General features: G+C 42.7%; 1 protein-coding gene across 1 annotated transcript in view; it reads right to left on the bottom strand.

The window, feature by feature from the left end:
* The window catches only part of P2RX3 (purinergic receptor P2X 3), a 223,248-nt gene extending 198,314 nt beyond the window's left edge, over window positions 1–24,934 (bottom strand). The window contains exon 1 of the mRNA XM_089687555.1: window positions 24,385–24,934. Within this exon, the coding sequence (XP_089543681.1) occupies window positions 24,385–24,503 (119 nt within the window). The 5' untranslated portion in view covers window positions 24,504–24,934. The remainder of the gene's footprint in view (window positions 1–24,384) is intronic.
* Window positions 24,935–25,425: the final 491 nt, after the last annotated feature.

Below are 25,425 nucleotides of genomic sequence, written 5' to 3' on the forward strand. Positions count from 1 at the left end.
CAGAGTGCACGGCACATGGGAGCAGGAGACTACACAGAATGCACGGCCGATGGGAACAGGGGACTACACAGAATGCACGGCAGATGGGAACAGGAGACTACACAGAGTGCACGGCACATGGGAACAGGAGACTACACAGAGTGCACGGCACATGGGAGCAGGAGACTACACAGAGTGCACGGCACATGGGAGCAGGAGACTACACAAAGTGCACGGCAGATGGGAACAGGCGACTACACAGAGTGCACAGGATATGGGAACAGAAGACTACACAGAGTGCACAGCAGATAGGAACAGGAGACTTACAAAGAGTGCATGGCAAATGGAGCAGGAGACTGTACACAGAATACTCTATAAACGGGGGTGGTTGGGAGCAGAAGACTCTCGCCTCACTGTGCAGGGTAAATGATGGTGTGGCAACTAAGTTCTGCCAAAGCCCAACAAAAGAACACCCACAAATCAGGCTTCTGGTATGCGGCTAACCAGCAAAAAAAAAAAAACACTAATACGTCAACTACACAGGTTAACAGCAAATAAGAATAGATATAGTAGGAATGGGATTTTTAAGGTGCTACATCCATAAACCAAAAAAACTATTCAAATCAGTAGTATGTATTACAAATCCTTATTAAAACCATAGAAAAATTTAATAGAGATGGTTTTAATACATATCCTCTACAGTTGTAATAAACATATTGGCAGGGTCCTCTATGCATTTTCTTCTACGTTTCACCACATGGCTTCTTCAGGAAGCATGCATACAGGATACTAACAAAAATACAAAAATAAGTATAAGATATAAAATATTGTTAATTAAGGTAAGTACATCATATGCAAAAGCAAGAAAACAATCTGCAAACAGGCATCCACACCACAAACGGTACAAAAAAGAGGCGTCACTGAGATGGAATAATCCTCACCAAAGAGCCTGCTAGAGGTGTGGAATAGCCCAGGGAGCACTGCAGAGGAGATATATCAACAAAAATAATTCTAGAAATAGGAGTCCTATTCATTTTTAGCATATGGAGGTCTCGTCTGGACCCACTCACCCAGACCGAGTGGCCTCAGAGGCAGTGGGGTTGGTATGCTCCTGCCACCACTGCGCACCTACCAGGTCCTCCCTAACCCCCCCTCCCTATCCTTCTCCTCCTTCGAGGCCCACTGCATCCGGCTCTTCTCTCCCACCCCCCTGAGGATTGCGGTAATCTATCGGCCTCCTGGTTCCGCATCTCTCTTCCTAGACAACTTTGCTGCCTGGCTTCCCTTCTTCCTCTCCTCCGAGCTTCCGACCATCATGGGGCACTTTTCCTCCCCCCCACTGACACCAACGATGGGGCACTATTCCCCCCCCCACTGACACCAATGATGGGGCACTATTCCACCCCCCACTGACACCAATGATGGGGCACTATTCCTCCCCCCACTGACACCAATGATGGGATACTATTCCTCCCCCCCCCCACTGACACCAACGATGGGGCACTATTCCTCCCCCCCCCCCACTGACACCAATGATGGGATACTATTCCTCCCACTGACACCAAAGATGGGGCACTATTCCACTGACACCAATGATGGGGTGCAATTCCCCCCAATGATACTAATGATGGGGCACTATTCCTGCCACTGATACCAATGATGGGGCACTATTCCTCCCACTGACACCAATGATGGGGCACTATTCCTCCCACTGATACCAATGATGGGGCACTATTCCTCCCACTGATACCAATGATGGGACACTATTCCTTCCACTGACACCAATGATGGGGCACTATTCCTGTCACTGATACTAATGATGGGGCGCTATTCCTCCCACTGACACCAATGATGGGGCACTATTCCTGCCACTGATACTAATGATGGGGCACTATTCCTGCCACTGATACCAATGATGGGGCACTATTCCTCCCACTGATACCAATGATGGGGCACTATTCCTCCCACTGACACCAATGATGGGGCACTATTCCTCCCACTGACACCAATGATGGGGCACTATTCCTCCCACTGATACCAATGATGGGGCACTATTCCTCCCACTAATACCAATGATGGGGCACTATTCCTCCCACTGACACCAATGATGGGGCACGATTCTTCCCACTGGTGTGCACTGGAAGAGGGGTAGTCTTATACGGCGAGTATAGCCCAAACACTACATTTCAAACAGGAAAAGTAGGGGTTCATCTTATACGCCCAGTCGTCTTATACGCCGGAAAATACGGTATATGTATAAAAATTAAAGAAGTAAATGGATAAATGTTTATAAAAAGCCTATAGATACATCGGTTTTGTAAAACTGTAGTATGACTGTGAAATTGTTAAAGTGTAGAAAAACTGCATAAAGATATATACTATATTGCCAAAAATATTGAGACGCCTGCTTTTACACACACATGAACTTTAATGGCATCCCAATCTTAGTCCGTAGGGTTCAATATGGAGTTGGCCCATCGATTGCAACTATAACAGGTTCAACTATTCTAGGAAGGCTGTCCACAAGGTTTATGAGTATGTCTATGAGAATGTTTGACCATTCTTCCAGAAGCGCATTAGTGAGGTCAGGCACTGATGACGGACGAGAAGGCTTGGCTCACAGTCTCCACTCTAATTCATCCCAAAGGTGTTCTATCGGGTTGAGGTCAGGACTCTGTGCAGGCCAGTCAAGTTCCTTCAAACTCACTCATCCACATCTTTATGGACCTTGCTTTGTGCACTGGTGTGCAGTAATGTTGGAACAGGAAGGGGCCATCCCCAGACTGTTCCCACAAAGTTAGGAGCATGAAATTGTCCAAAATGTCCTGTATGCTGATGCCTTAAAAGTTCCCTTCACTGGAAATAAGCGGCCAAGCCCAACCCCTAAAAAACAACCCCACACCATAATCCCCCCTCCATCAAACTTTACACCTGACACAATGCAGTCAGGCAAGTACCGTTTTCCTGGCAACCACTAAACCCAGACAGAGAAGCGTGATTTGGCCCTCCGGAGAACACATCTTCACTGCTCTGGAGTCCAGTGGTGGCGTGCTTTACACCACTGCATCCGATTCTTTGCACTTGGTGATGTAAGGCTTGGATGCAGCTGCTCAGCCATGGAAACCCATTCCATGAAGCTCTCTATGCACTGTTGTGCTAATCTGAAGGCCACATGACATTTGGAGGTCTTTAGCGATTGACTCTGCATACACACTGCGGGTCAGTATGCGCTGATCCTGCTCTGTCATTTTACGTTGCTTACCACTTAGTGACTGAGTTGTTGTTCTTCCCAGTTGCTTCCACTTTGTTATAATACCACTAACAGTTGACCATGGAATATTTAGTAGCAAGGAGATTTCCTGGATGGACTTATTGCACAGGTGGAAACCTATCACAGTACCACGCTTGAATTCACTGAGCTCCTGCGACCCATTCTTTCACAAATATTTGTAGAAACAGTCTGCATGCCTAGGTGCTTGATTTTTTACACCTGTGATCATGGAGGTGATTGGAACACTTGAATCCAATGATTTGGAGGGGTGTCCCAATACTTTTGGTAATATAGTGTATCTATTATATTTGTTAATGATGCCATCAGAGCCACTTGTATATTTGCCCTGGTTTTCCCTTGCTTCACCCCGCAGCCAGGCATACACACACTTTGGCTCGTTGTCTTTAATGACCAGTCTAGGGGATGTTTTGTTTTTGGAGTTTTATTGTAGAACTGGGGATAGGGATGGGGAATTGTAGTAGGATACTCCAAAATAAGAACTATTCACATTGATGACACCTGAACTTATCTCTCAGTTGAACAATGTAGAAGTCACGGCTAAAAACAGATAGACTTTCTTGTAACATATAGCAGCAAGTAGTTTTAGGAGTGAGCCAAGTCCCTTTAGCTGCAGTAATAGTAAGAGGGTTGAGCTCGTCAGGTACATGCCGTACAGGTACGGCAGACTGCAACAGTCTAGAAGTAATAGCAACTTAGCAAAGTCCTTTGCAATAGTATCTATTGGACAAGCTCTTTAGAACACTAGCCAGTGTTCCCTTTCTCAGACCCATGCTGACTATCAAGCACCAGAGGGGTAGCACAGCAAATAACAGAGTCCCCAGGATTTCTCAGCGTCTGTACTCACAAGTCCAGGGACAGAATGGTTGCCTACTTCCAATCTTCCAAGCAACCAGTGGTACCAGACCGATCTTTGGCAGACAGCTCTTTCAGTCAGCTTTCTGTGGAACTGTGAGATGGGAAAACAGCTCTCATTGTTTGAACACTGTTTGTGTGGAAGTAAATTAATGTTTTGACTGACATTCTGCGGTTTAGCCACAAGATGTCACTGTTTTTCTAACACAGCCTCAGACTGCATAGATATTTGTATATTCATGAAGAGGTGGGGTTTTGCACACAGAGTTGGAGAGAACAGAAAGGAGAGGGAGAAGCCATGTTTTGGAGCATGGTGAATAAGGGGCCGTGTGAGCTGAGAATCTGATGACATCTAGGTGTGAAAGCGTCCCTCAGTAACCAGAGCTGCAGCTGAGTGAAGCTGATGAGATTGCTGCCAGGAAGCTAATGAGATTGCTGCCAGGAAGGCTGATGAGAGCAGAGGAACTAAGCAACATATAATGCGAGACCGCATGCTTGTTGGAGAGACATTTGTTCTGTTCAGAGTCACCAGTGGATGCAAAGCAGACCCGGGTTGGTAAGATCGTGCACGCACCTAATTTCAGTGTTGGCGCCTTGAGACTGAGTCCAGGCCTATAGTTAGTTAGTTAGGGTCTCTGTTTGTGTCAGGCCACAAGTGTTGTTACTGATTATTGGAAGGACTCCACAACTTAAAGTGACATTTCACATTGGAGAGCTGATAAAATCCTACAAACTCAAGCCAGACTGGCGTTTTGCTCAGAAGGAATACTCAGGCACATGCTACAGGACCAGTTATGGGAGAGGGAATACTGTAGATTTGTGTAAGATTGTAAGCTGTTGCGCTGCACCGCAGGCTAGCCCATACCGTACACCCATACACTGATTCCTGCTCTTTTAGGGTAATAACAGGTAAGGTGTGGCAGCTTATTTGTGCCCGCCAGTAGGTAAATTACTTCACTTTCTACCTTCATCCATCAGAAGGCGCCGTGCTGTGCAGAACAAGGGTCTCAGCCTTTGGAGTGTGTGTATGTAAATTTATTGTATGTTTTCAGCATTTGTGGTTGTGTTTATTTGCCACATCTAAGTAAAATTCTGTTGTGGCATAAGCTGGTGTTGGGGTTGCTTTCCTCATTCGTGACTTCACTGTATCCTGGGGAACCCACCCCGGTACACGGCTTACAGAACTAGGGTCACTCTCTCTAACTTCAGGCACTCAGGTCGACCCACCTGAGACTACATGGCAGCAAGTGCCAGCAGAAGCAAACCTGCCTCCTGCCTGGCAAGGTGCAATCCACTCCCGGCAAAGACGCTGAACCTATGTGCTCACAGAACATAAATACCACTCCTAGCATGTAATGGGGCCACTCTTCCCTGCAATTGGCTGGGACTGTGCCCATATTCATACTGTTCATTTCCCTAGCCCCTACCCATGTTCTGCAAGGCTCTCATATCTGAAAGTGGGTAGAATTCAGACAAACTCAAAAAACATCAGAGCAGACCTGACTGGTCAATCACAGCACTCTGTTAAGCAGAATACCATACTGAATTTACCAGCCTCTCTGGTAAGCAGAGAAACACACAGCTATACTTAACCTAACTATACACATCCTAGCACCTGACTAGGAGGGTGCTACATTAGAAATAGTAATAAGTATATCTAATTGATCCCATGGATTGAAGCTAGATTCAAACCCATCATATCATCAAGGAGTTCCATTCCTCCATCTTTTAGAAACAATAGAATACAGTGCCTCAAATAAGGGGCACTGGATAAGCCCCAAGCCCCTTATTTGAGGGGCTGTGTGGCATGCTTGGCTTCATTAGCTGTCTCCTCCTTTTCCCTGTTTTTATTCCCCTTTGGCTCAGATAGGGGAATGGTAGTTTTCTTGGAATATACAGAGTTTCTCCCTGTTTGCTTGATATAGGGATGTTTACCATTTTTTTTCCGTGCTGTTTCCCTCCTCTTCTGCAGGGGATGTTTTTTATTACCTACTAGGGACAGTCTCCATTCCATTCCTGCCACCCAAGCATTGATTCCATCTGCAGGCTTGCTGGTGAGCTGGCAGGGTTTAGGGACCATGGTGTGCATGAACGGACCTCAATATCATGTCCGCATCCCGCCATGACGTCACACACTGGCAGGATCTAGGAGATATATAAACTCAGCAGTCAGCAACCATTTTATTGTGGTCTGGGGAGCCAATGAGATGTACACAGAGACTTTTTGCTCAAGTGTTTTGGAAAAACTCTACTTTTAAATTGATATAATGCATTCTATTGTTTCTTGAGATATGGAGGAATGGGACGCCTTGATGATAAGATGGGATGGAATCTAGCTTCTATCCATGGGATCAATTAGATTTATTTATTACTATTTCTATTATATATTGACATCTGATGGCGTCATTAACAAATATAATAGATACTAAATATCTTTATGCAGTTTTTCTACACTTCAACAATTTCAGTCATACTGCAGTTTTACAAAACTGATGCATCTATAGGCTCTTTATCAACATGTATCCATTTACTTACTTCTATAATTCCCCCCTCCCCCCATTAGTGGATCTGTTTAATCTGATGATCTTTGTAAGTATGGAATATATATATAGGGAGGGATTATACAGTTTTAATTGCACCCCTATAGAAAACTAAAAATGAATACATTTCCAAGATTATTTTTGCTGATATTTCTCCTCTGCGTTGGTCTCAGGCTATCCCACACTCCTATCAAGCTCTTTGGTGAGGTTTATTCCATTTCAGTGACGCCTCTCTGTTGTAGACTGTGGCGTGGATGCCTGTTTGCAGGTGGGTTTCTTGCCTTTGCATATGATGTACATACCTGAACAATATTTTATATATTATACTTATTTTTGTTAGTATCCTGTATGCATGCTTCCTGAATAAGCCATGCAGCAAAACATGTAGAAAATAATTCATAGAGAACCCTGCCAATACGTTTGTAGCAACTGTAGAGGATATTAAAACCATCTCTGTGATTTTTTTCTATGGTTTTAATATGGATGTGTAATAAATACTATTGATTTTTAATTGTTTATATTTGGTTTTTGGATGTAGAACCTTAAAAATCTCATTCCTGCTAAATCTATCCTTAGGTAAGGGATGTGGTGTTGTAAACATTGATTCCTTTCATCTGTTTAATAATTACACAGGTTAAAAACAGATGTTTTTGTTGCATATATTTACAAATCTACAGTATGTATATGTCAGCACCTGTGGTAGTGAGCTCTTTGATCCACAGCTTGGGGCTCCCCAGGGCGTGGAGTCTAAGCCCCAGCCTGCTTGTTCACCAGGGCCCCTGATGGTGGGGATGGACTTGCAGCAGACTGGGACCAGGTCATGGCATCCAGGTACACCCAGCTGGGGTAAAGGAGACCGCTAGCGGGAGCAGGGTACAACAAGAGTAGACACAGGGAATCCAGTAGGCAAGCCGAGGTCAGGACAGGCGGAAAACTAGCAATGTCAGGAACAAAGCCGGGGTCGGTACACAGATAGACTATAAAGGATTCTCAGTAGAACCACAAGGGAGCTCCAACAACAAGCCATTGCTCAGGCAAAGTGGGACAGACTGAGCATGTCTTAAATAGACAAGCCAGCTAGGAGGCAGCCCAGGAAGTGATGAAAGGGAAGGACATAAAACCCAGGGACTAGCAGACAACGCCCACAGACAAACACACATGTGAAGAATCAAGAGCAGCAAGGAGGTAAGAATAAACACACAAGAGGCTGCAGGCTAACTTGTGACCATATAAGCCACGCTGCCACATAGGTTGAAAAATAACAGAGTTACTATCTGGCTCACCAGTTGAAAATAAAGGGAAAAAAAACTTATAGGAAAAGTAATGCAGTCCCCACATTTAAGGATTGGTAAGTTGAAATAGATTACATTTTTGTTTTGGGGTTTAGATGTTTTAGATGTGAAATTCAACCCCCCAAAAATGTATTTTATTTAGATGTGCACAAAACTAAATGCAGCACTATAGTGATCAATGAGCCCATACACACATCTGTGCCTACCTGCGAAAGTGTGCGCAGGATAAAGTAGGACAGGGCCACACAGATCTGAAGATTTTATGCTTAAACGTGCATAAGTGTGCCTAAATGCACCATGCCATTTATTTGATTGAAAGAAGAATTGTACACGTCTAAAAGCAAGTACTTTAGTTGCGTATTTTCTGCAGAATCTTATGCCAGCAAGAATCTGTGTTCATGCAGAAAATATTCATATGCCTGTGGGAATGGACCATTAAAGTCCAGCTTTAATTTGTTATTCAAGTCCATCTAAAACTGCTAATGCCTCTAAAGCTACCCTCTCCCCAGATTGACAATGCTGCTGTCTAAGGGTGGCTCAGTTGCTCCCCCATACTTCATAGTGTAGAGTCACCCTATGACAGGATGTGTATTACTGGCCAGATCCACCACATCTTACCAGGACTGGTAAACTGCAATATAGTACATTTTTGTATTTGGGTCTAGATATGCTTTAAAGCATCGTTAAACCCCAAAACAACAATTTAATACATTGCAGCATACCAACTCTTTTCGGGGAGCAGGAAGAAGTTTCTATTGACATCCATGTGGTAGTCTAAAGATTTTAGGCCTCATGCACACTGGGCATTTTTACAGCTGCTGTTTTGGGTGTCAGGTGTTTGTTTTTCTACAGCCAGTAAACTCCCCAGCATGTTATCTTATACTGTATGTCCATGCACACATAGGCTTTTATAAGCATTTTTTGGCAGGGACATTTTCAGGCTTGAAAAAAAACCCCAGAAAGACTGTTTGAAGGGGAGTTTTTCAGCTGTAAAAATGCTCTAGTGCTGCAAAACACTGAAAAATGCTGCAAAACACTGAAAAACTTGGCTGTCCAGTGTTTGAGTGTTTTTGAGCCTCAAGCTTTTGTGGAAATATGGTTTTGCTAAAAAAAAAATGAAAATGCTGAAAAAGGTTAGGCCAAAATCTTGTTGCCATACCATTCATTTCAACAACAAATCTTCCCATAAGAGTAAAAGCCCCGCTTAGCGACATATTTGTAGCAAGCAATAGTTAGATCAAGTATAACAGACCTGTGTTCTGTACTGTACCCCCCCCAAAAAAAAGGGATTTCACTAGTTAGATTGAAGGACTCTTTAGTCTTTAATCATGGAATGTGCAAACATAGCCCAACTGAGGTGTGGGCAACACAGCAAACAAAGGCTAACAAAGCCCACATAACAAATGGTTCAAGAAGGGCTGGACAGACTCAAAAATCAGAAGAGGCATGAACATTCAAGCTTTACAAATGTGTGAAAATAGGACCAGGTTGCAAACTTTGCAATTATAAGAAACGGATGCCTTATTCTGAAAAGCCCAGTGTACCTTATAAAGAAAGGAAGAAACCTAGTCCTTTAGGCCAGCCATTCTCAACCAGTTTTCTGTAGAACCCCAAGGAATCCTTGAGAGGTTATACTAGGGGTTCCTTGAGCTGGACTCATTTCATGGCACCTGCATAATTCTGGGGCCATTGTCACATGGCAAAGACAACTGAATGATACCAATTATTTTCTTTACTTGTCTGTAAGGGTGGCATTCTGACCACCACTGTAAGGGGGGGCATTCTTCCTAACGGCCACCAATGTAAGGGGCTCTCTTCCCAATGGCCACTAATGTAAGCAGCACTAACCCACAATTGAATTGGCCACAAATGTAAGGGGCACTGACCCACAAATAAATTGGTACCCCAAAACCTGAAAATGATTTAAGGCTCTATCATGTTACACATGCATTTTCTGTTTGTTAGCCTTTAACCACTTGCCCTCCTGAGGATTTACCCCCCTGACCAGGCCATTATGCAAGATATCTTTCAAACGACAGATCCTGGGGCATACCTGCGGTTCCTTGAATGCCAGGCTGACAGAGAGGCTGCGGAACGCCAGGCTGAAAGAGCGACTGAGAGAGAGGCGGTGCAGAGGGAAGCTGATCGTCGGCACGAACTGGAGATGACAAGGCTCCAGCAGCAGCGACAGGTTCAGAACCTCGGGTCCTTAGAGAATAGGGATGCCTATCTTACCATGGGCACAGCAGCCAAGTTTCCAGTGATGGAAAAAGATATTGACATGTATTTACTGTCATTTGAAAAACCGTGCCATCAGTACCATCTGTCCCAAGAACAATGGGCTCGGTACCTGACACCAGGGCTACAAGGCAAGGCCCTGGATGCGTTTGTCGAATTGCCAGAGGAGCAGGGCGACAATTATGAAGCTCTAAAAGATGCCATCGTACGGAAGTACCAGATGACCCCGGAAGTGTACTGCAAGCGGTTTAGGTCCTTGCAAAAGGGACCTGGGGATTCTTACACGGATTTGGCGAGTCGTTTACGCACCACATTCCGGAGGTGGATTAAAGGACTGAAAGCTGACTCCTACGAGTCTTTGGAGGATCTCATGATACAAGATCAGCTCCTGCATATCTGCCCGGCAGACATCAGGCAGTTTGTCTTAGAAAGAGAACCAGCATCTACTAAAGCTGCAGCAGATCTGGCAGATGCCTATGTCCACACGTGGGTGTCTGACCATCGCAAGGCTCCTCCGAATGGCTGGAAAGGAGGGAAATCACCCATAGCAACCCCTCCTACACCAGTGAGTCAAGCTCCCCCTCACCCAACACCTGCAGTATTTGGAGCAAAGCCATTCCTGCCTGACAACCGCAGATGTTATACCTGTGGGAAATCCGGACATCTCAGGACGCAGTGTCCTGAGCAGAAGCAGATGACATCACCTGGCCAGTCGACCAGCAAAAATTCTTCCATGCTGTTTGTTCACAGGAAGATGCGGGTAACCCCCGCCAACTTGCAGCCAGTCACTGTGGGCAACCGGTCTGTAACTGGTGTCCGTGACACCGGGGCAGAAGTCACCTTGATCTGGCCAGAGGTGATTGAGCAAAGGAACCTCATCCCAGGAAAGTTCCTTACCCTCACTGGAGTTGGGGAAACCCATTCACGCATAACCTGTGCCAAGGTATTCATTGATTGGGGTGTGGGAAGGGGGATGAGGGAGGTGGGGATGATGAAATTCCCACACCTGTTTTGTTGGGTGCCGATTTGGGTACTCTTGTGTCCTATTATGCCCCTGCTTAGAATACCCAGAAGGCCCCCCTGGAACTCTCTGGACATGCCAAGGTACTGTGGGCAGATGTTGGGATTATGTCTGGGCAACCTGTGGATGGACAGAGGGAGGGGGCTGGGAATGGAGTGGGGTTACAGGATTCTCCATTAGCTGGAGAAGAAGAAATCCCCTTGCATGGGGAGGTAATGAACTCATGTGTCATTGATATTATAAACGTAACTGTTGATAATGATGAAGATAATGATGCAGATGATGCTGATATTGATAATGTTGATACTGTCAATGATAATGATGGTCATGATGATAATAATGATGCATTTTCATTGTTGGGGGTCACCCACAGTGCTGTGAAGTGGGCAGAGGTACAATCTCTGGGAGCTGAGCAAAGGGATGGTCTGGATAGGCCTTTTCCCTGCGCAGGCACAGAGGATTCTACCTCGATAATCGCCCAGCCATTGTCCTTGCATGGTACTGGACAGCCGGTTGGTACTTGTAGTCCCACAGCCAAGGCAGCACTGAGGGGTGACCAACATGTTGCATTCAGCAGCAAGATAGCTGTGAGCTTCCCTGCTTAGAAAGGTACACAACAGCCGGCTGGTACTTGTAGTTCCACGGCCAAGGCAGCACTGGAGAGTGATCAACATGTGGACTTCAGCAGGCTAGCTGTGAGCTTCCCTGCTGAGAAAGGTAAACAATGGCTTGACAGGGACAGTGAAATTAATGCTCTACCAGCAGGGGGCTTGGGGACTGAGAGTGTCACCTGACCTGGCCTGTCAAATATTGTGGAGAGAATCTGAAGCTAGGGAGGACACCCCCTCCAGCTATTTCTGGCTTAGATTCCCTCCCCAAAACACCAGGCAGACCAGCATATGTCATGGGCAGTGACAGCACACCTGGGTTGGAAGTGCAAGGGGACTCATTGGAGTGGATAGCCGACCCTCAGAGAGGGAGCTTTGGCCTTCAGCTCCAATCACCTTTCCTTTCCATTCAGGTACAGAAGCTGCTGGCAAGGCCTATGATAGATGGTGCCTGGGTTCAGGGAAATCCGGGGAGAGCTCACCGTGCTGTTCATGAGTTGGATGGCAGGGTGTATCCATCCCTCATGCCTTCGGCCCACCTCATCTCACAGTAGGTGCAGACTGAATGGGCCAAAGAGACAGAGGGAAAAGCGCAGTCAGGAATCCAGAGATCCCACAGAGTCTGGGCATCACCGGTAGTTTCGATCCCCAAACAGGATCAGATGACCAGGCTTTGTGAGAACCTTGGAAAACTGAGCGCCAGCCCTATGGTTGTGGCCCACCCCATGCCCAGGAGCCATGAGGTAATGAAGCATCTGGCAGGTGCCCGCTGTCTAACCATCATGGACCTGAGCAGGGGGTATGGGCCACCATCTCTAACCCAGGAGGCTCAGGATGAGTCAGCCTTCACCACCCCATGTGGCTTGCCTGAATTCACAGGAAAGCTAGTTGGGGTTGAGAACGTACCAACCACCTCTCCAGGGCTCAGGAATGACCTATAATGTAGAGTGAAACTGTGTGCAGTTGCCCACTTTAGGGGCCTTGCAGTGTTCGGCCCGGTCTGGGAAGAGAAACTTGGGCCCCTGTCATGAGTCAGGAACAAACTGCCTGTGCCTAGCCTGACAGTCGAGAATGGTAACTGTCAGAGGGGCATGTCAGTGGTTCAGCCTTGGAAACCACCGGTAGGAAGAGACCCCCAGAGATCTGGAAATGGGGAGACTGAGGCAGTTATGGCCTGGCCTACTCCCCAGGCCAGAAAGCAGGTTATGTCAGTCTGGGGTACAGCTGGCTACGGTAAGTCACCTGGGTGAAAATATCATGGCTCAGCTGAACCTGTGACTGACCTAGCAGACAGGAAACTGATGGAAATGGTGTCCTGGATGCTAGCAGGTAAAGAGGACTGTTCTTCTTGGACGAAGGTACCTGTGGACACATCTGGAAGGCGAGTTCCGGAATTCGCCTGTCCGGTTCCGGTACACACACTACCTTCGGGTCAGATGTAGTCCTTGGCCTGAGGAAGGAGATGGGAGAGGGAAATCTCATTCTCTAACTTGACAAGAAGTTACATCTCAACATGTTAGCATATGACACCCCTGAACGGAAGTGTGATGTGAACAGGTGGGCACCACGGCAGTTGCCACGATATCTGGGTAGTCACAGCTGACTGGTGCTCACCCCTGACAACTCACTTGGTTGGCACACCAGTGTTGCTGGGGAGAACCGCACCCTTCTCAGAAGGAACCTGGTTCTCCCGCAGTGCAGTGGTACCAGATCACCCCAAGGTGAATCTCTGGGCCCAATAGGTCTGAGCCCTGGTCAGGCAAACCAGCGGCAGAAGTCTGTTGCGTCAGGAGGGAAATTGCAGTTCCCTCCCATGCAATAACCTGAGGGGGGAGGTGTAGCAATCATGCACAGAGAGATGGATGAGGTCATCCATTTTGCTCCAAACCCCTCCATTTTGTATCATCTCTCTCTCCCAAATCAGGATTCCTCCTTCAATTTACCCCCACCCTCCCTCAGGAATGTGGTCTGTGTTAAAAAGGCAACAGGCCCCAGTGGGAGAGCTCCAGGGCTATAAACTTCCAACTGAGCTGGGATCTAGATGTCTGTTAACTTCTCTATCTGGGATATCGTAACGCCATAAACCGAGCCTTCGCTGAGCCTCAAAAGACATTCCAGGGAGTCGTAAAAACAGACTTGCATTTAAAAACTGACTTTTCCATATAATTTGATATCTTCAAATAGGAAATAATTACATAAACAGGGAGCCCATATTCGGATGGCTCACTGTAAGACAAGTCTCCTGGTACAGTTGTGTTCAAAATAATAGCAGTGTGTTGAAAAAAAGTGAATAAAGCTCAAAATCCTTCTAATAGCTTTTATTTCCATACACACAAATGCATTGTGAACACTACACATTCTATTCCAAATCAAAACATGAAGAAAAATATATCAAATTTGTGTTCCTCTAAAAAAAAATTGAAGAAAAGTGAATATTAGACTGTTCAAAATAATAGCAGTGTTTGTATTCTTCTTTACAAACTCAAACATTCACTATATAAACTGAAAAATGTTTGAAGATTTTGCTTTCCTTTGAATCACTTAATATTTAGTTGTATAACCACTGTTTCTGAGAACTGCTGTACATCTGTGTTGCATGGAGTCAACCAACTTTTGGCACCTGTGAACAGGTATTCCAGCCCAGGATGATTGGACTACATTTCACAGTTCTCTATTTCTTGGTTTTGCCTCAGAAATTGCATTTTAGATGTCACCCCACAAGTTTTCTATTGGATTAAGATCCGTGGATTGGGCTGGCCACTCCATAATGTCAATCTTGTTTGTCTGGAGCCAAGATGTTGCACGTTTACTGGTGTGTTTGGGGTCATTGTCTTGTTGAAACACCCATTTCAAGGGCATTTCCTCTTCAGCATAAGGCAGCATGACCTCTTCAAGTATTCTGATGTATTCAAACTGATCCATAATCCCTGGTATGCGATAAATAGGCCCAACACCGTAGTATGAGAAACATCCCCATATCTTGATGCTTGCGCAACCATGCTTCACTGTCTTCACAGTGTACTGTGGCTTGAATTCCGTGTTTGGGGGTCATCTGACAAACTGTCTCCGGCCACTAGACCCAAAAAGAACAATCTTACTTTCATCAGTCCACAAAATGTTGCTCCATTTCTCTTTAGGCCAGTCAATGTGCTCTTTGGCAAATTGTAACCTCTTCAGCACGTCTTTTTTTTCAACAGTGGGACTTTGCGGGGGCTTCTTGCAGATAGCTTGGCTTCACATAGGCGTCTTCTAATTGTAACAGTACTCACAGGTAACTTTAGACCTTCTTTGATCTTCCTGGAGCTGATTGTTGGCGGAGTCCTTGCCATTTTGGCTATTCTATCCATTTGAATGGTAGTTTTTCGCTTTCTTCCGCGTCTTTCAGGTTTTGGTTGCCATTTTAAAGCATTTGCGATAATTTTAGCTGAGCAGCCTATCATTTTCTGCACTTCTTTATATGTTTTCCTCTCTCCTATCAACTTTTTAATCAAGGTACGCTGTTCTTCTGAACAATGTCTGGAACGACCCATTTTCCTCAGAATTTCAGAGAGAAATGCACTGTAACCAGCATGTACAACATTTGCTGCCTTCCTTCCTTAAATAAGGACAATAATTGCCACCTGTTTTTCAAAGAATGAATGACCTCACTAATAGAACTCCACACTGCTATTATTTTGAACATACCCCTTTCAATTAGTGCTTCAATTACACAGAATCAGCAGCATGCATGTCATGACTGTTGGGTCTGTTGGATTTCTATTACTCTACTACACCTGCTAGAAAATTATTTTCCATGTAGAAATATCATTTCTACCAAAAACAGCGATTGATCAGGTTAGTGATGTCTGACTGCTATTATTTTGAACAAAATTGTATATTACACCCCCTGACACACACAGGAGAGCAGAAAATTATATCTCCTTAACCATTCAAGCAGTATTTTGATAGGGGATCAAATACTTATTTCCCTCATAAACATGCAAATCCCTGCATAATTTGTTAGACATGCATTTATTTTGAATTTTTTGTTGCTATTCTGTCTCAGCGTTACAATACACCTACCATTCGATTTTTAGACTGATAATTTCTTTGTGAGTGGATGGACATTCAAAATCAGCAGTGGATCAAATACTTCTTTCCTTCACTGTATGTGTGCACAATTTTTGGGCAACTAGTAGTGTACAGAATTATTATGCAGCTAAATGAAAAATTTCCCATCCCACTTGTTTATTTTCATTTGTTAAAGTGAGAATAATAAACAACTCAAAATTTACAAATAAAAACATTTCTGACATTTAAAAAAAAAATCAGTGACCAATATAGCCCCCCTTCTTTTCAATAATAGTTATAAGCCTTCCATTCATGAAGTCTGCCAGCTTCTTGATCTGTTGACAACTTTTTGTGCGGCAGCAACCACAACGTAAATCTCCCATTTAAGAAGGGCCCACAAGTTCTTAACAGGGTTTAGGTCAAGTGAAGAAAGGGGCCATGTCATTATTCTGTCATCTTTAAGGCCTTTACTGGCTAGCCATGCAGCGGAGTACTTCCATTGTCCTGCATAAATATCATGGTCTTCTTGAAAGATGCAGATTTTTCCTATACCACTGCTTGAAGAAAGTGTCTTCCAAAAACCTGCAGTAGGTTTGGGAGTTGATTTTGAGTCCATCTTCAACCCAAAAAGGTCCAGCTAGCTCATCTTTATTAATACCAGCCCATACCAGTACCCCACCTCCACCTTGCTGATGTCTGAGTCGAAGTGGAGCTCTGTGCCCATTACTGATCCAGCCACGGACCCACTCATCTGGTCCGTCAAGAGTCACTCATCTCATCAGTCCATAAAACTTTTGAAAAACCTGTCTTCAGATATTTCCTGGCCCAGTCTTGACATTTCAAGTTATGTCTTGTTTAGTGGTGGTTGGATTTCAGCCTTCCTTACCTTCGCCATGTCTCTGAGCACTGAACACCTTTTGGGGACTCCAGGTAGGTTGCAGTTCTGGAATATGACAGCACTGGTAGATAATGGGTTCCTGGTAGCTTTGTTTGATTCTTCGCAAACCTTTGGCAGTTAATTTACATCTTTTTTTCTCAACACATTTCTTGTGACCCTGTGGACTATTTGCAATAAAACGTTTGATTATATGATCATGTCCCAATATCTTAACAATTTCAAGAGTGATGCATCTTTCTGAAAGAAGTTTTATCATTTTGGCTTTTCAGAGTCAGTTAAAATTCTTTTTTGGCCCATTTTTCCTGAGGAAAAGAAGCTGCCGATAATTATGCATACCTTGATATAGGGTGTTGATCTCCTTAGGCCCCACTTTCCCTCATTACACAAATACACATCACCCCATATCCTTAAATCCAGTAAGCATTCAAGTTTTTACAGCTTGGAGTTGGACAGTATGAATAAAAATGATTTGGTCAAAATACTTACTTGCCTAATAACTGTGCACACAGTGTAGTAAAGCAAGTATTAATACACTATAGAGTTTTTTAAAACTTCCTTAGCTTATACTGCAAAAGAACCTTAAAAGACAGACACAAAGCAAAACAGATGTCTATTGCAGGAGAAAGCTCATCCTGAATGTTTCCAGCTCAGTTTGCCATAGTTTGGGCAATCGCTAAGGTGACAGAGGATGACTATAGGGTCAGCACTGCGCACAAATTTTTAAAAGAGTCTCCAAGGGTCTCTTCACTTAATATTCAAATGAGGGTGTACCATCAAAAAAGAATAATAGTGTCAGCATTAGGTGTAAGAATGGCTGTGTTCACCTTGGAGACGGACCATTTTTTTGTAAAATTTAGCAAAAGGCTTACAAGGATACAAGGCTTCAAAATAACCTCTCCAAGTTTGGCCAACCAAAGTATAAAGCCAAACATGTCCGATCCAGAGTGGTACAAGGCTTTCTGCAGAAAGCCCTCTTCTTGGAGCATTTTTGAGTATGCGGGGGCTGCTCAGTGGTGAGAAGGTAAGGATGCAATTTCTTTAAAAAGTAAAAAGGAGAGAAATCTTAAGGCATCTCTTGTGGAAAATATGCATCCCCATTGGCTTGTGTTGCAGTAGGCACATCAGGCAATCTCTTTGGGCAGAATTGTAGTCAGGGGAAGGTGAGACAGAAGACCACTTGCAGTTGATTTCATAGGTGGTGAAAGCTTCTGGAATAGGTCAAACATGGTGGCTGTGAATTCAGCCTTAGTCAAACATGTTACATACAGAACAACTGTAAGGGAGCTGGAGTGGGGTTGGAGCAGTGTTTAAGTACGGAGCAAGGAAACAATAGTAACTTGAGAGAAACTTGAAACTTCCTCTGGGCCTGCAACGGACTCAATGCTGTCTGTCCCAAATGTTCCCGCTGCCAAGTGCCTGTAATTCTCCATTGTTAAGAGAGGGTATTTCCTTGTGGGGTACTCACAGAATGGATGTGGTTTAAAGGAGTTTCCTTTTGCGGTTGGGCAGCAGGTGGTGTGGCATATGATCAGCTTGCAAAGTCTGCAGGATCTGGTGGCCTGAAGTGAGCAGCTAAAATGTCTTATAAGCACTGCATAATACCCATTAGGTTGGATAGTGAAACAATACAGTTAGGGAAAAACATTAAGAGTACAAATCCTGTACACAAGTGCCCATGAACCAGATGTGTGCATGGCACTGCAGTACGTCTTGTAGAATAAAGATACAGTATATACTATGGAGCCATCAAAGCATGTAAGCCAGGGAGTGGTATGTTAAAGGGTACAGGAATACCCTATCTTACCTTGTCCACATGCCAGTTCCATCCAGGTTTTGCCCATAATGGTGTGCATGAGTCTCAGAGTCTTCAGGGTCTCGGTGCCTTGGAATGGTCCATAGCCTTGGATCTGTATAACACCCTGCAACTAACTACACTTGTTGCACCACGTGCCAAGGTGCGTCCAAAATGCAGGAACCAGTGCACTTTTTGTGGTGGGAGCAAGCTCAATCATGTTCCTTTAACACAGAGACCAAGCTGTCACCAACAGCTCCTGGTCTTGGACTATCAACTGGGAGCCAGAAGGACTGGCTCCCATTCACAGTGATCCCTTGTTTTAGACACTTCCACTCCCTTTCCTTTGTAAAGTGAAAGTATTCATTGTCTATTTTTCTTCTCTCTAGAGAAGTCGGTGAAGGTGTCTGCATAAAATATTAAAAAAAATAGATCAGGATTTGCTAGCGTTAGGGCCAGTGTCAGCATGTTTTGGGTAGGATTTAAAAAAGGGTTTATATTTAATGTTCAAAAAAAAAAGTAAATGTGCACTATTGTTTCTGGACCCTACAAAGCACAAAGTAATAATTCGCACATACAGTATGTGGTAACCATATGCACATTAGGAGTAGAGGAATTTATTTTGGGTTGTTTTTTTGTGGTGGATCACTGTATTAACAAATATAATTGTACATTTTTTTTTTACTATTTTGGGCAAGTTATTCTATTAGGTATTTACCACTAGTTATAAAAATAAATGAGTACACTAATAATAACCTGACAAACAAAAAATAAGCCACAAATTCACATATGCAAGTGTACAAAAAATACATATAAAGTGCGGAGAATCAATGTCCGTAACATAAAGGTACAAAATAAGTCCCAAATCCAACGTGAAAGTGCTGCGTGGTGAATATAACCTCCAACAAAGTGCTATGGTGTCCACAAGTGCTCGCCACACCAAACAAATCTTACCGAATCAATTTGATCCCAAGTCAAGAGATCAAATGAGCAAATGGTGTCCAGTTTCCAGACTGACACCCATGTTATCATTATCGAGGGAAATGGATCGACAGCTGCAGACGAATTCCTCACAACAAACCACTCTCCATAGTGCCTCAGGTTCTATGTGTGGAGTCCCCACCGCTGTATACCTACCTCCATCTCCCTCGATATTCATAGCATGGGTGTCAGTGTAGAATCTGGACACCATCTCCTCGTTTGATCTCTTGATTTTGGATCAATTTGGTTCGGTAAGAGGTCGATTTGTTTGTTGTGGTGAGCACTTCTGGACACCATAGCACTTTGTTGGAGGTTATATTCAGCATGCAGCACTTTCACATTGGATTTGGGACTTATTTTGTACCTTTTATGTTATGGAAATTGATTCACAGCACTTTATATGTATTTTTTGTACACTTGCATATGTGAATTTGTGGCTTATTTTTTGTTTGTGTCAGGTTATTATTAGTATACAGTGCACTCTATTTTTATTTTTGATTATTCTGGTATTCACGAAGAGAGTAGCGGCAGTTCACTTTATCCATTTATTTTCATTCATACATATACAGTATATTAGTTCACATTATATGTTGGGTGTAGCGTAGGTTTTTATTTTCACATTTACCACTAATTGCCCAATTTGTCCTGAAAAAAACAAGGTATAATTCACCTGGATACACTAAATAGTTGCAAACATTTGTAGTTTTACGAACACATGGCAAAGTTGCAAAACTGGGTTCAAGCATTAAGATTTGTTTTACCTTCATGAAGGAAGTAAACAACCATTTCAGTAAACTGCTAATGCTATCTAGAAAACACTGCAACCTCTGTTTAAGCAAGTTTTAAATGTTCATGGTATCTCACAAATTCTTAAATCTGATGGGTCCATTTGAGCATTTCTTAGGCTTTTTTTTTACTTTCACTTGGTGATCTAGACAGTAACACACTTTGAACAGCATTGTCAGTCTGAGGAGATGGTAGATGCACTAGCAGATTTAGATGCATGTGACTAACAAATTAGAGCTAAACTTCAGCTAACATTTTTTTAAGCAGTTAAAGCAACAGTTTTATTTCTTTTGGGATAAAGGTCTTACATAACTAAAAGCAGATGATTGTATGAACCCGTCAATAATAAATGGTTTGTCTGAACTTTCCAACTGCCACTTTTGCTGGACAGCTTGGTCTGTTTAGAAAGCTGAAAAAACTGACTTACTGGCCAGATCACCAGGTGAAAAAGGGAAAACCCCTTAAAAAGGAAATTATTGCAGCCACCACAGCTAAGATGCAATATAATAACATTTTGGTTTTGGGTTTAATACCATTTTATTGTATAACATATTACAGAAAGATTTAGAAAGGTTTTTGTAAAGCTTCTCTGTTGATTCACATATGCCGCTTGGATGCAGTTTGAACTACATTCAATCCACATGACATGTGAAATAACATTGTTTCCTATGGTACCTGTTCACATATGCCCGATGCACTGCACCTCACTTCCATGGTGAATCTAAGGAGGAAAGTGTCAGGATCAGTGGAAAAAGGGTCCTAATGGCTACTGATAGGGCTGGTAGCGTTGTAATAACTTCTCCCGTGGGATGCAGCCTCTGTTTACTCTTTCTGCCCATCTCGGATAATTCTATTGTCTCATCTGGTGTTCCACACTCCTCTTGCTTAGCAAGGAGGATTTTGCAGCATCCATATCTGCCCTTAGTGCTGGTTCACATATATTCAGATTGGATGAGGTTTGAACCAAATGTAAAATAACATTGCTTTCTATGGTGCTTGTTCACATATGTCCGTTGCACTGGCGGTGCAGATTCAGTGCAGTTATGTACAATTTCTGAGTAGCATGGTCTGGTACAGGTTTGAATTACAGGCTATCGACTTCTATGGGAACCATTTCTAAACCGTATGTGTGTGAACAGGATAAAATCCTGAGCTAATCCTGTCCCAAACCCCTGAACAACTACTGTGTCAATTAGCTGTGAAACCTGAGCTTCATCTCGCACCGCACATGTGTGAATCAGCTCTCCAGGTGAAATCCTTGCATCTTGGAACACGCTTCTATGTTTTGTAACCTATCTACGTGAGGACTAGAGGTGGTGCTCAGAACCTAGGAACACTTGACACAAATTCAGGGCCAGTCTAATAAAAAATATCCTGATGACCATATGGAATTAGTGGTCAGTGCAGGGAATAAATTAGCAGTGGAGCAGGGCAGGTTATGCCTTACAGATACAATCCTGATCTGCACTGACGCTCAGTTCTTATTTACTTGATATATCTTTTGATGGATATAATCATTGTGGGGAAAGATGGAATATTTTCTAATAAACATCATTATCTGAATCCAGTCTTTATGTACAAGCTGACTTAGATGCAGACATCTTAAAAAGCAGTCAATATAGAACAACCAATCCAAGTGTCATCAGTTCCAAATATCTCCCAAATTTCTGCCTCTGATCATACTACTGTTACTCTTCAACAAGAAGTATGGATTCTTCATTTTACTGAGAACACATTAAGACTACCCCCATAGACATACGATGTGTTCATCACACTGAAGACTTACCTCAAACAATAACAATCTTCCCTACTGAAAAGATAGCACATTCATAAAGTAACAGTGCTAGCTATTGTTATTACAATGTTTCAGGGTAAAGAAATTCATACAAGTTTGGATCAGGATGGTAAAACAGAAAACAAAAAATAGAATGAAAAACTGAAGTGTCATCTTACAAAAATGTTTTAGTATTAGTGTATGAAACTTCAAGAATGACTAACTTCAGGAAAAATAAATGTGGTCTCTGAAACTTCATGCCGGATTCCTTACTAAAATGTTGTTGACTGAAGTTACTTTGTGACAACGCAGCTGCTATATTAAAATAAATGTGTCCAAACTATCTGCTTTATTTCATACAGCAGTGCAAAGAGCAATAAATCATAACAAGTTAGGTTTGAGTTTTTAGATTTCTTTTCATGTTTGCCATGGGCCTCTGCAATTCACAGCATCTCTATCCTAACAAATAGTCTATATATCTCCATGATTGAAAGGCTCTTGAAAGATCAGCCTTCTTTCTGGCTATGTGTTACTTAAAATGGACATGGATGGATGATCTTAGCATCACTAATGATAAAGCATAAGTGCTGTAACTGGTAATCAGTGATTAAAAGTGACAGAAGCCTATAGGGTTAGTGCAGTAGTGTGATAACCAGGGGCGGACTGACAACTCATGGGGCCCCGGGCAATAGGGGATCATGGGGCCCCTGTGTCCTTGCCCAAACTCAAAAAAGCCTATGAAAAAGGTACCAGGGGCATCTCATGGGGCCCCCTACTGACCCCAGGCCCTTGGGCAGTGCCCAAGTTTCCAAATGGTCAGCCTGCCCCTGGTGATAACTGCTAAATATCTTTGCAAATGGATATTAGAATTATACGTTTGCTAAACATACACAAAAAAAGACAGGAAAAAACCTTGGTAGATCTAGCTGTGTGTTTGAAGCTAGACATCAAACACAGCTGACCATTCAGGTTTTTCCAAATTCAGCTAGCTCTCTGCCTGTTTATGGCTCAAAACAACAGAAGGAGATATATCTTCATGGCCTAATTAGTCTAGGCTTCATACACTACACTATATGCACATGAATTCATAGTTCAAGTTGTCTTTAGTATGAAAACAGAGAAATTCAAAACACTTCATAAAGATAATACACCAGAGTAAGGATCCTTATTTTACAAAAGTTACAGATGTCAGCTAGTGTAGTTCAAATTCACAGTTGCATGACTAAAAAAAGAAAAAGGTTCTTATATTATATTAAAGCTTTGTGAATAGAGCTGAATATCAGTTAACCATCTGTACATTGTTACATAGCTAGCAATTGCTATATCAAAACAGAAACCACTTAATTTCACATATTCCAATACTTGGTAAAGTGACCAAGTTGGTCAACTTCAGTTTAATTATTCAATACTACAAAATATAATAGATCAAAATGTACAATCTGTACTGTGCATAATAGTGCACTTTAAGGAACACCAAAGGAAACATTTGTAGAAGAGGACTGCTGGTCAACCTATTACACAATTCAATATATAGAACCTGGTGTCCATGTATTTCTATGTGTAGGATCATGCAGTAGGTTAACTAATAATGCAGTATTTCAGGTTTTGATGGTTGATGTTGCATTAAATCACCAATATTCTTATATCTCTTGTGAATTCCAGGAGAGTCATTTCTGTGCTTAAGTTCCCAAGGTATTACACCTACTGAGATCATTAAAAGAAGGGCTTCCGGTCTTCCTCTTGAATGTTTATTTTATTTCATATTGTGCAGAATGCAATACAAATAGTGGGATTGCAGGATGGGTGGGGGCAATCTTCAGCATGACTGGGAACAGCGCCAGGAATTATGGCTGGGAGATCTCATCGGTGTTATCCTCGAGCTATTAAATGGGGAGATTCAGCACATCTGCAGTTATAACTGAGATATTAATTTTGGGTGGATTGATTCTAATTTCTGCTAAAATGGCTTCATCTTTGTTGAAGCCCAAGATAAAAAGAAAAATATGTCATGAACATCATATTTGTGTTAAATATAAATCAAAAGCAATGATTGTGTAACTTTTGGCACTTAAAACATATACAGGATTATTCAATAGCTGCAACTGAAGATATGTAACAAGCAGTAACCCACAATAGTGAATCAGACATTTCTCACTAATCTATTGTCATTTGTAGCATTTTACAATTCATTCTTTTCTACTGTTATTTTAAAAAAGGAGGGTAAAACCTATACAAATATAGCATAAAACCTTAAAAAAAACCCCACAAAAAAAGTACTCACCATACAAAGTAGGTTATAATTAGCAGCTGCACTGCTCTGTTGATGATTCCAATAGTCCAGCTTTTAACCACCACTGACTTAGTTGTTTCATAGGTAAAGAAGTCGGTAACACAACCCATAGCTCTTCTACACCAAGTTTTCCTCCAACACAGAGTTTGCAAGACTGCTATCACCAGCTGTGTCCTTTTCTCTTGGAGACCAGTTTTTGTTAAAAAGCTTCTAGAATGAGCCTTAATCACAGACACATCATAGAACGTTTGGAGTTTGAACACTTTTCACAAATGCAGAAGAGAATTCTCCAAGCTATTAGTCATACATTATTAAAGCCTTAAACTCACAAAGCCCTTTTTTTCTACAACGACATAGTGATCTATCCGATCTTGCAGATTTTAAGAATGCAATAAAGTAGATCTTCTGTGTCCTTATTTTATTTATTTTTTTCCAATTAGATGTGGTTTATGGTTCCAATTTTTTGTTTTCTCTGTCCTAGCTGTTTCTAGGTAGTTTGGAACATCATGTCCCCTGAGTTGCCTATTCCTGTCTTTATGAATGTGTCCGAGTTTTTCTGATTGGATCTGTAAGTGAAGATGCTTCCACACTTCTCAGGCGGATGTAACCAGAGTTTGGGTTGAAATCCTCAGCGGAGCATTAAAATGTTTCAATTTGCCAAACTCAATTACTACAGATGAAGTCAGAAGGAATGTAATAACATCAAGGAATAAAAAGACCTCCTTCATGCTAGCAAGAGGCTGTGGGGAAAATAACACACTTAACAATGAGGAGAGAGGAAGAACTACAAGAAAGTATTGAGTAAGAGATCCTCACTAATGCTTAGAGTCAATTATGATGGGCATTTGAGAATTTGTGGTAAAAACTATGGCTCTTTAATGGAATAAAAAAAGGTTATGCTCAGGAATGTGGTGTTTACAACAGGAAGAGTATCCCCGATGACAAAGAAGTGGTCCTGCATTTGCAAATCTTTTCTTTACAAAAATAAACGTGTTCATTATAGGGATTGTAATGGGAAATGCTTTGCAAAGG

The sequence above is a fragment of the Staurois parvus genome, unplaced genomic scaffold, assembly GCF_062004578.1.
Source record: "Staurois parvus isolate SC_StPar_1 unplaced genomic scaffold, SC_StPar_1.0 ptg000430l, whole genome shotgun sequence".
Taxonomy (NCBI): Eukaryota; Metazoa; Chordata; class Amphibia; order Anura; family Ranidae; genus Staurois; species Staurois parvus.